Source organism: Oenanthe melanoleuca, chromosome 3 (genome assembly GCF_029582105.1).
Source record: "Oenanthe melanoleuca isolate GR-GAL-2019-014 chromosome 3, OMel1.0, whole genome shotgun sequence".
NCBI lineage: Eukaryota > Metazoa > Chordata > Aves > Passeriformes > Muscicapidae > Oenanthe > Oenanthe melanoleuca.
Window position 1 is genome coordinate 52615596 of NC_079336.1, and position 11169 is coordinate 52626764.

General features: G+C 38.1%; 1 protein-coding gene across 1 annotated transcript in view; it reads left to right on the plus strand.

Moving 5' to 3' along the window:
- ENPP1 (ectonucleotide pyrophosphatase/phosphodiesterase 1) overlaps nucleotides 1-10343 on the plus strand; it is a 51476-nt gene extending 41133 nt beyond the window's left edge. The window contains exons 17-25 of the mRNA XM_056487849.1: nucleotides 86-173; nucleotides 1004-1179; nucleotides 1657-1708; nucleotides 4029-4183; nucleotides 5448-5583; nucleotides 6368-6448; nucleotides 6899-7031; nucleotides 7696-7852; nucleotides 8677-10343. Of these exons, the coding sequence (XP_056343824.1) occupies nucleotides 86-173; nucleotides 1004-1179; nucleotides 1657-1708; nucleotides 4029-4183; nucleotides 5448-5583; nucleotides 6368-6448; nucleotides 6899-7031; nucleotides 7696-7852; nucleotides 8677-8844 (1146 nt within the window). The 3' untranslated portion in view covers nucleotides 8845-10343. The remainder of the gene's footprint in view (nucleotides 1-85; nucleotides 174-1003; nucleotides 1180-1656; nucleotides 1709-4028; nucleotides 4184-5447; nucleotides 5584-6367; nucleotides 6449-6898; nucleotides 7032-7695; nucleotides 7853-8676) is intronic.
- The last annotated feature ends 826 nt before the right edge of the window (nucleotides 10344-11169 follow it).

Here is an 11169-nt window from a genome sequence, read left to right on the forward strand (position 1 = left end):
GAAAATGCCCTCTGAGTATGAAGTTAATTTTCATTTCAACTTGTCTTAAACAGAATTCCACTATACTTTTCTCTGTAAATCCTAGGCTATCTTTATTGGTTTTGGACCAGGATTCAAGTTTGGTACTCAAGTTGATCCATTTGAAAACATTGAAGTATATAATTTAATGTGTGGTAAGTACAGTGAATGGGGGTCAATTTTGTTCAGTAAAATATAATATCTTTTGGGCATTGTAAATCTTCTAATAACAGATTGTAGTATGTCCTCAGAAACTCATCCTAAAGAGTTGCTGTTGATTTTCACAAACCAGCTGTTTGTTTTTCTGAGAAAGGGCCATCTCTAAATGACCAACAGCATTTTAGGATCTACTAGTCAGGCTACCTTGTATATCTCTTTTCCACTGGTCACACTGTGTATTTCTCTGGCTTTTCCAGAGCTGGTGCTTTGACTCACCACTACTAAAAATGGCTACTTCACAATCTCTCTACCATCATGAAGGGAAGCCTTCTTTTCCCCCCCTCTTTCAAGCACAATACTACTGTGACTCCTTATTCCTCTGTCCCTTCTTCATTCTGTATTTCATGCTTTCTCCAAAACTCTGTCTCTATTCATTCTCTATTCATTTATTCCCCTTGAGGTCCTCACCTGTTTTCCATTATTTCTTGCCTACTTCCCTCTCTTGTTAGAACCTATACTGCTCCTGTGAGAAGAAAAGTATTACTAAAGAATTTGATCCAGAAAATACTTAGGAATATTGCAAATGCTTGAGGTTGGTGTCTGCATTCAAGCAACTTGCTCAACCTTACAGGAAGGCTGGTACCACACTAAACCCTAGCTAAGAAGATGTGTGGTTCCTTTTAAAGAGGTTATATTGCTTTTCTTTTTGGGTGTAATGAGCAGCAAGCAGTGAAGCTTTGACTCATCCATACCTGTAAGCACAATATAATCAGCAGTGTGCTACAATCTTTCTCCTCCTGTTAATATCACTTGAATTCTTTCATAGATTTGCTTGGTTTGAAACCAGCCCCAAACAATGGAACTCATGGACGCCTAAACCATCTATTAAAGCACCCTGTTTACACCCCCCATCATCCCAAAGAAGCAAGTCATCCTTCTGAATGTCCTGTGGTGGGAGAAAGAGCCTTTTCAGTGAGCCCTGGCTGCTCCTGCAGGACAGGGGTAAGCACTGAAATGGTTAAAGTTGTGGAGGGAGAAGCCTGTGCTGTATTCAAAGAGTGAAACTTTGCATTCTCCAGGTAGTTTTACGGTCCCTTACAATTGGTTTCAAAACCAACTCTTGCTTCAGGTTAGTGAGTGCTAGCCTGTATTTGTGTATTAATTTTTTGCAGATTGCTTATGTTAAGTCACGTTAATCTCTGAAGACACTGGAAAAACCCCACAGAAGCTTCATGGGGAAAGCATTCAGTTCTTGTTTGCTTCACTTAATTATGTTGAAATTTCAGTTCTGTGAATATTGTGTTTGGGCTGTAGATTTGCTTGTGGCAAAACCAATTTGTTTCTGCAAGTTTCCTGTAGCTCCTCTCATGTCAGTGGGTTCTGTGTATGTATAACTTGCAAGACAGAAGTTACATTTAGTGTGATACTGACTCATAATGTGCTTTGTAGAATCTCACATCTTTTCCTTTATAATTATAGGGCTTGCCAATAAGGGATTTTCATCAGCGATTAAATCTTACTGAAACAGAAGGTAAGAATTTCAGATAATAATATAAATTTAAAAACTAACAACAACAAAAAGTATTAGTCATCAAACATTTTAGGTTTTTAAACTTCTGAGCAACTGTCAAGTAAATTTGCTGGAACTATAGTCCTGCCTGGATAATTTGTGGATGCATCACCACAGAAGTGTTAAAGGCCAGGTTGGATGGGGCTAGTGGAAGATGTCCCTGCTCCTGACAGGGTGATATTTTTGGTCTCTTACAGCCCATACCATTCTATGATTCTGTTTTTGAGTACAGTCCTGCTGAACCATTTGTTCTCAGGTAAATGTGTATCCTTATACGTGTGTCTTTATGGCATATGTGTTATCTGTTCCTTTTGGCTTTTCTAGTGCTGGAGTAATGAGCATTCCAGAATGGAAAGCAAGAGTGTTGTATGGGGAAGCACCTGATAACAAATCAATGCAAATAATGATATCCTTAATGGCAGCATACTTTTAATGAGGCATAAGGAGTATTTTAAGTGTTTGTTATGTGGTCTTGAGCTGTTACTCCTTTTACTTATGCTTTATTTCCATTCATTGGACATACACATGCCATGTTTAAGCTGCAGTTTTGAAAGGCTGTAGATGTGCTCATGAGTCATAAAACAAAATAAACTATTTTGAGCATGAAACAGGTAAAACAGCATGTAAATAATGAAAACTGTAAGTCAAAATGTAACTTAGTCCCAGGTGCTTATGCCTTAATTGATGACATCAAGAAGATTAGGCTGCAAGAAATAGGCTGCCAGAGACCTTGTCTTGTGTGTGTGTGTGTGTGTGTGTGTGTTAATGAAACCCTGAGGGTTTTATGTGAATAAACTATATTTGACAACACCCTGCTATAGCTCACTATTATTAAGAACTGGACATAAAGGTCAGGCAGAGTTCAGTGTTTGCTGCTTATCCAGAGCTAATTCAAGGCTTCTGCTGGTTTGTGTAGTGTGTCCTGAGACAACGAGTGGATAGAACTTTCTTGAATCTTTTCCACTACTGACAGGTTGTCATTTTAAAACATGTTCCAGAACCCTTTTAAATTAAATCTTTCAGTATTTTAATGCTCATGACAGCAACAAAATCAAACCCAGTTAGAATGATACGATATGTTTTCCTGGAAGTGTGTGATGGGTTTTGCTGAAACAGACTCTAAGGATCTCTGAGGACTTTGCTTAACCTGGCTTTGAAAAGACTTGACAAGGCCAGGGACAATAACATATTTCAGTTCTCTTTTGTAGAAATAGGAACTTAAGGCCCTAAACCCACATTTTTGAAGCAGTAGGATTTTGTCTTGAATGATCAGTGAGACCTGGTATAGCAACATCTTAACAGCAATAATTTCATTATGGATTGTGTTGATTAAGAACTAACTAGATATAAAAAACATTTCACAGATGAAAGAATTCTAGTAACCAGCCTAGAAACTCTGTAAGACTATATGGATTTCTTTAGTTACTTCAGTTTGCATGTTCTCTCATTGATTGTCATAACTTGACAGTCTGTAAGGACAAAAATTATAACTGCATTTTTACTTTTATGAAAAAAATATGAATTGTTTTTCCCTCATGGGTGGAGAAGTAACTGTCATAATCTTCACATTTTTCTTTATCCTGTGGAATTACTGTGGAAAAAACCCTGCACATTCATTGCTCAATTTCATTCCCCATGTAATACATTTGCCTTGAAATTGTGTAATAATTTGTGGACGGTAAGGACCTATTTAATGGAAGATACTTTGACACCTTCTTAATAATTTTAGTCCTGTAATGACTGAAAACACTTGAATTTTCAAAGACAAAGTAATGAGTCATTGCACAGTTGAAAATCCAGTCCAGTACTTCACTGTATTGTTTATTTAGATCTCTGTATTTCCTAGTCTTTTAAATGCATTTTTGCATACCACTATGTGGTTTCTACTGAAATAGTAATTTCAAATCACCAGAATTCATTTCTCTCCCATCTAAATGTTACATAAAAGCAGATCCCACATTTTTAAATTGAAACACAAAGTCAATGAAGACTTTAAGTTTGCAATTTATCTCCTGTTTCTAATGGCAAAAGGTATTGGTTCAAATATAAGTTTAATTTGTGCAGTATAAGTTTAAATTATTTCCTTATACTGGCTTCATCACTAATTGAATGCCTTAGCATAGAAACTATGCCTTTGATATAATAATGAATTTTTTATCCCATTTCTGTGACTTCTGTTTGATTGGCAATTGAAAATTAAGGCAGCCTTAGGTATATAAAAGAGGAGGGTGCTTAACAACCAGTACTGATTGAAAAGCAATAAGCACTATTTCTGTTGCAGTTGTGAAGACAGAGGAACTGAATTTGCCCTACGGACGGCCCAGAGTTCTGCAGAAAAAACATAATTACTGCCTCCTTTACCATTCCCGCTACGTGAGTGGGTACAGCAGGGACTACAGCATGTCTCTGTGGAGTGCCTACACTCTTGGCAAAGATGTAAGTATAAGGAGAAAGATTAGAAGCAACCTTGAAAAGTAAAAATCTAGAGTATCAGTTATTCCTGAAGGCTTCTTACATCTGCTTTTGATAGGAGAGTCACCATGGTGGTGGAGTCACCAGCCATGGAGGTGTTCATGAAAGGACTGGATTTGGCACTAAGTGCCACAGTCTAGTTGACAAGGTGGTGATCAAAGGCTGGACTCAATTATCTTTGAGGTCTTTTTGCAGCTGAAATTGGTCTGTGATATTATCTCGCAGGGCAACTAAGTTGAACCACATAAGATATAAAGTGGAAATTTGTGTGAGGTCGGCTATGCTAATAAGGATTGAGTTTGACTCTTCTGTTTCTCAGGGTGAAACAGTTTTGCCTCCAGATTGAGCAGATCCAAGTGAGGAGTCCCTTGCCATTGATATAGATCCTCTAGGAGAGTGCACTGATAGCATAGCTCTGCTGCTGCTGCAGTCTGCCAGTGCTGTCCTCAAAAACTGGCCTCAGTGGGGTTTCATAGTCTAAAAGCTGTTTGTAATGTGGCAGGAGCCTTTTGAAAAAGCAGTCTCAGGACCATCTTGAGCTGTTCATGCCCTGATATGATCCTTCTCTCAGAATATAATCCTGTTTGGAGAAAAAAGGAGGTCAGTAAAAATAAAGCAGGTCTTTGTGGTCCTAAACCCTATGCTTAAGATACACCTGTTCAGTGTAGAGCACTGATCTGAAGAATGAGAGTTTTTTCAAGTTGGCCTTTCCCATTCAGAGAAAATCTAGAAGACAGATCATGCTTAAAAGGAATTAGGATAGTAGAGAATGTTTTTTTAATTTGATCACCTGGGAATCATAGTTTTTAAATAATGACTGTTATAGTTAAATTTAGCTAAACTCTGGTAAGATTTACTTGATCCTAAATATTTTTAGTATAGTGGCATGAAGCTACCAGTTACTCTAACAAGTGGCCTACACATCTATCTGTCAGTTATGTGAGTCTATCTGTCAGTAAATCAGGTTGTCTTTAATGGCCACCTCTAGATTCTCTTTTAGAAGATGTTATAAATTACTAAAATGCTGCAGTTCTGTTCACTTTATTTCCAAGGTATATGAAGTACCTTGTTTTCCACTGACAAAAGAGGAATAATTATTGCTTCTTACTTAAGCTCTTCACACTCTTAAAGCCAGCTGCAGCTAAATATTTAGAGTTCTGCAGTCCCTCATACTGAGAGAATAGTTGTAAGTCAGCTTTCACAATTACACTTTCTTCTTGTTCAATAGGACAAATGGATTTCTTCTACAGGAGCTGCCTCCAGCTGTTTACACAAAGATGTTCGTATTTCACAGAATCATAACCAGACCTGTTTGTTTTACAACAATCATCCTCGCTTAACTTACGGATTTCTTGCTCCTCCAGGTAAGTACTTTGTCTTCATTGTATATCATATCTGATTTACATGATTTGTAATGTAGCAGGTGTAGTCTTTTGTAGGTGTTCTTGATACTTAATCAGAATATGAAGCAGTAGTTGCTGAATTGTTGCAGTTCACTTCAGCATATGAGAAAGGAAAACATTTTGGATGCTTCAGCAGTGGGTGGGTTGTCCAAGGTCACTTAGTACTTCCCAGAAGTTTTTGACACTTACTATGTTTCTAAAGTGGCATTTCACAGAAGAAACTGGGAGTAGACATTGGAGCCCAGAAAGCTGGTAAACTGCAAATTCACTCTGTATATATGGATAAATTGTTTATGAAATGTTGCTAATCCAATATGGAAGTATTTTTATTGACTCTACTGCACTGAATACCAAGTAGCATATTATTTAACCATCCACATCAAATGTAGTTCACAAAGTTTCAACAGAATCCTGTCTTTAAGCCTAGATTCTGCAGTCAGGGAAAGTTGGCCTGACATTCATGAATTTTTTTTCTTTCCCCACAATTCAGAAGCTTGTTTTGATATTTTTAAATCTCATGAAATTTGCCAACTGTATGTCTGACAAGTGTAATTGCTGCAGCTACCAAGATTGTTTATTTTAGATGAAGTCTGGCAGGTACTGAAGTCAGCACTTACACCCACATGAGTTTTGGAAAATGAAGTTAGGCCACTTCCATCTCAGTGTTATTACACTGATCACTAAAAGCACGAAAATGCAAGTTTAAAGTAAAATCCATGTAATTAATTGCCTTTTTTTGTTTCAGATTTTATGACAGATGCAAGGAAACCTCACTACGATGCCTTGCTTACCAGCAACATTGTGCCAATGTATCCTGCATTTAAAGGTATTTCATTTGTATGTCTATTTTATGTCCATAGTTGAATAGAAGACTGCTGGTATTGTGCTTGCTTCCAAACCATGCAAATTACCCCTGGTTCCTGGGAAAGAAGGAGCATGAGATGGTTGACTGAGAGAAAATAAGCATATTCCTCGTGAAAAAGAAGGATAACTGTGATGCTTCTCCTGGAAAAAAAAAAGAGCTGCCTTGTTTTGTAATGGAATACTGTTCAATTCTTAATTGTAATATAAAATATTATATAGAATTAGATATGTCAGGACATGGTACAGTTAATGTTACTGCCCAGTTGGATGCAACCTTTAATGACAACAAACACCTGTAGGATTTGTTCTTTTCTGAGTTTATGTCTGTCTATTCTACACCAAATACTCTACAGAGTTGTATTAGCAGCTTCTATTGTGAAGATTGTATCCTGATTCCATTACTGTGTTTCAGTGTTATGGAACTACTTCCACCAACACCTGCTACCTGAATATGCTGCAGCCAGGAATGGTGTCAATGTAGTCAGTGGTCCTGTGTTTGATTATGACTCTGATGGCCTCTATGATACCCCAGAAAAGTTGAAAAGGTGAGAACCTTTCACTTTCTAATCCTTTGTTTCTTTCCTCCAGTACTGGTCTGTTAGTAATTGTTCTCCTTCTTCAGAAAGATATGCAAAAGGTCCTAAGCAGAAAAGTAAGTTCAGAAAGAAGCAACAAGCACAAAGAGAAAAATGCACCTTCAAAATGTGTCATCTTAAACCTGAAGGTGCTCAGGTGTTACCTGAAGAGAAGCTGTTGCTTGTGGGATGATGTCTGCCAGCCTGAAAATTTAGGACATTGCCTTTGCCTCTAGGACAGGACAAGGCAAGGGCGTATCCCTGGCGGCATGGCTGATACTTCCTGAGCTGGCAATGTTCTACTACAAGCTGTGGGTTACTCTAGTTAGCAAAATTGGGTCAAGCTAGCAGGCAGAGAGGTTCCTGGACTCGGGCTGAACTCTTCATCTCCTTTGGAGTTTTACACATTTTTATGTCAAATCAATTTGCTGTACTTCATCAATCTTGTTACTTAAATCAGCCTACAAGGCAAACTTGATTTTCAAAAATAGTAATCTGGAATTTTCCTTACAGACCTAAGCTTTCTTTGGAAAAAACAGGTGAATTGATAAAATTGAATATAGCTGAATGTTGTCATTTGATCTTTGTGCAAATATGATTTGGTGGATTTACAGAAAGATCTTTCGTATTTCAGATACCCTGGTAATTCAGAAGTTCCAGTTCCAACTCACTTCTTCATTGTGCTGACTAGCTGTAAAAATACTTCTGAAACTCCCCTGGAGTGTGAAGGGTCTCTAGATGCCTTGTCTTTCATTGTACCTCACAGAGAAGACAACAGTGAAAGCTGTGCAGTAAGTGATCTATTTGGCCCTCATTTGAAGTCAGGCTGGAGCTTGTTTTGTTGGATATCAGTGATTAACTGGTTAAAGCCTGTAAAAATGGTACAGTCTACATGCTCATCCTGAGAGAGAAAACAATATTATTCCAAATGGAATTATGCCAAAGTCTGTGAATATGATCAAGTAGGAAAACAGGTCTGTTCAAAGAGCAAAACTTGGAGCTAGCAGAGTGGAGTCAGAGTATGCAGAGAACATCAATGTGATACATACACAGCCTTCTGTAATGCAACTATTCAGTCAGCAGCTGAGGATGAAGAGATTCTAAGAGGAGTCACCCACCACAAAAGGTCAGTGCTAAGGCCAAATGCATTCCCAGAAGGAGAAGACAGATCTTCCTGAAGAGCACTGGTTGCTTCTAGTTCAGGTACTTTGGCATTGTGGTGGCAACACACATAACTACATTCCATATACACCAGGAAAAAAGTGTGGGAAGTGTGTAGATCAATCCTGCAGCAAGGAATTAGAGTCAGACACAGGTCTCAGAAATATTTATATCCTACTGATGGTAGATAGATTCTGGACCTAACTTGCCATTCCACATTTTCACCAACTGGTGCAGCTACAGGTTTTGTATACATGAGGAGGAAACAGCAAGAAATCAATTCAGAGAAGCTTCTAACTATGTATAATCCTGCATACTCCATTTGTTAGCTGCTTCCCAACAGTTATTGATGTATGTCTTTATAAAACATCAAAATGCCTTTTTTTAAGCAGGTTAAATGCATCTCAGGAGAAGATTTTACAACACTTTTTTTTTTTTTTTCCTGTGTCAACAGGATGGCAAGTCTGAGTCCATGTGGGTTGAAGAGAGAATGAAGTTTCATACGGCTCGAATCAGAGATATAGAATTACTTACTGGACTCAGCTTCTATCAAGACAGAAAACAGCCAATATCTGACATTTTACAGTTAAAAACATATTTACCAACTTTTGAGACGGTCTAATTTTTCCTATGGAATGTTGTTATTCATGTCACAACTGATTTGTAAATAGACTTTTTTTAATTAATGAAACCTTTTTTTAAAAAAATAAGCTGGAACTTTTATTGAGAACTCTTGACCAAAATGCCAGTAGAGAGGAGAGTGGGTGCCACATTTGTATCTCAGGGACTCCTGATGGACTATGCTTGTGACACAGGATGGCAGCACCTGTCATTCCCACTTGGATGTGGTAGAACCACGTCCATTATTATGTTAACATCATTTGGTCATCATAGTCTGAGACACGAACACAAATGTTATCTTTGATATGCACTGGAGAGGGAGAATTTTATAGAGCATGGTTTATGATCAGTATTCTACTTTAAAAATGCAGATAATTCCCAAATACAGTTCTAGGAATGAACTACATTCTTGGTGATCATTGAAATCTAAACACCAGCACTCTTCTCACTCCAGTTTTCCTTGAAGTGTGAATTGCACTCTGAGCTTTGGGTGTTATAAAACAATGCAGTGTTATGGTGCAAGAAGCTATGCTGGGGTCAGTAGGACTGGTAGCTAAACCTTCCAGCACGTGCCTGGTGCAGGAGTTTCATGGATTGGGAAGCCTTGGCATGTTGCTGCCCTCTGATGGCTCCAACACGGATGGAGGATTAGATGCACAGTTTGTATGTTGTACTTGTACATCCTCTGAAAGGGTGAGCGTAGGATGCATCAAGTCACCTGTAAATGAGGAGAAGTTATGTCAGGAATATGTCTGAGCTCCCAGAAGTAATTATCTTACTTCAAGTTAAACTTAGATTTGATGAAAATGTTTTGCATTATTGGAGTAAAGATGTGTTTGTCTGTTTGGTACATGTTTTTGTCAGCTGTGGTTTTGAAATCCCATTTTTGAATGCAGATGCTGTCAGAGATGCAAATTCTGATGAAGCATGTAATGACCTTTCCTGGAAGCTTTCAGGCGACACAAACAGCTGCTACAGGCACTCAGGAGTGTAGGAACTCCCTCCTTTTCCAGTACACATATTATCACCATTGTAATTCTCCCACTCACTAAAGCTGATGACCCAAAATTGGCTCTGTTATGTATAAAATTTGGCATAGCCAATTTAACATGTATGGTCTTCTCATTTAAAAAGGAGAAAATACATCACGCACAAGTATGTCAGAATAATGAAGAGCCTGTAACTGAGCAGAGAGGCATTTGACCTTACAGCTTGGCCAGGGCATGTTGAAGGCTGGATTCAGAGCCTGCTGAAGTCAGAGGAAGCTTTTCCATTAACTTCAGTTTGAGTGGGCTGAAGTTCTGGGACCATTTTTTCTTTTAACCAAGTGTATTTTCTTGATCTTATGTTACGAGCATGAATTTTTTTTTTCTCGTGTAGTTTCACTGTGTGAAATCTAAATGTGTTGTAGCAACTTCACATTACAATAGGACTGTGACAGCATTATTCAGTGTAACTGCTTTGTAATGTTGCCTGTGACCAATAAACCCATCAGAACTATGCTGTTTGTGACCCTTTCTGTACGAAATGCACCTGGTGCAGTTATAGATCACAATTTCACTTTTTTCAGGGAGGGATGGGAATTGCTTCAGCCTTTGCTCCATGAATTGAAGATAATTTCTCCAACTATACAATTAGTTGCATTTATTATTAGGAGAGAAAGTTAGGAAGAAAGATGGTCAAGGCATTAAGGTTTTTGGTTTGTTGTTGTTTTTTTTTTTGTTTTTTTTTTTTTTTTTTTTTTTTTTACAACTGGTACTGTCTCCTGAATACAAATAGATATGTTGACATCTGAAGGTGATGCCAGTTTCCATTAAGAGGGAGGGCCAGCCTAGCTACTGGATAAAAATGGAACCAGACTGTCTTCAAGCATGTGACTTCTGGTTTGACCTTTGATTTTGGAATGGAGAGCAGTTGGGAAAGCTATTATGGTCATCAAGACAGGGCAGGAGCTGAGTAGGGTTTGGGATGTCTTTGCCAGAAATTGACAAGTCAAACTGACAATGAAGATAGTTATTCTCATTTAATGTTAATGTAAATATTTCTGCTGATTTAATTTCTTCTTTGATTTTTAAAGACATTTGTAATTGTGGTGTCAGAACATATGAATAAATGCTGGTGCTAGTCCAGTGGCTGGTGATACCCCAGGATGACAGATATTAGGTTGTCTTATCGAAACCTGATGGGACCTAAGGAACATCCTACAGTCACCATAGAAGTCCATTCAGAAAAACTAAACTCAACAGCTTCGTCCATCTGGATGTAAAATGTTTTCTTTTTCAGCTGGTGTGTGGTATCAGAGCTTGTCCTGGTTCTGTCCAGGAGA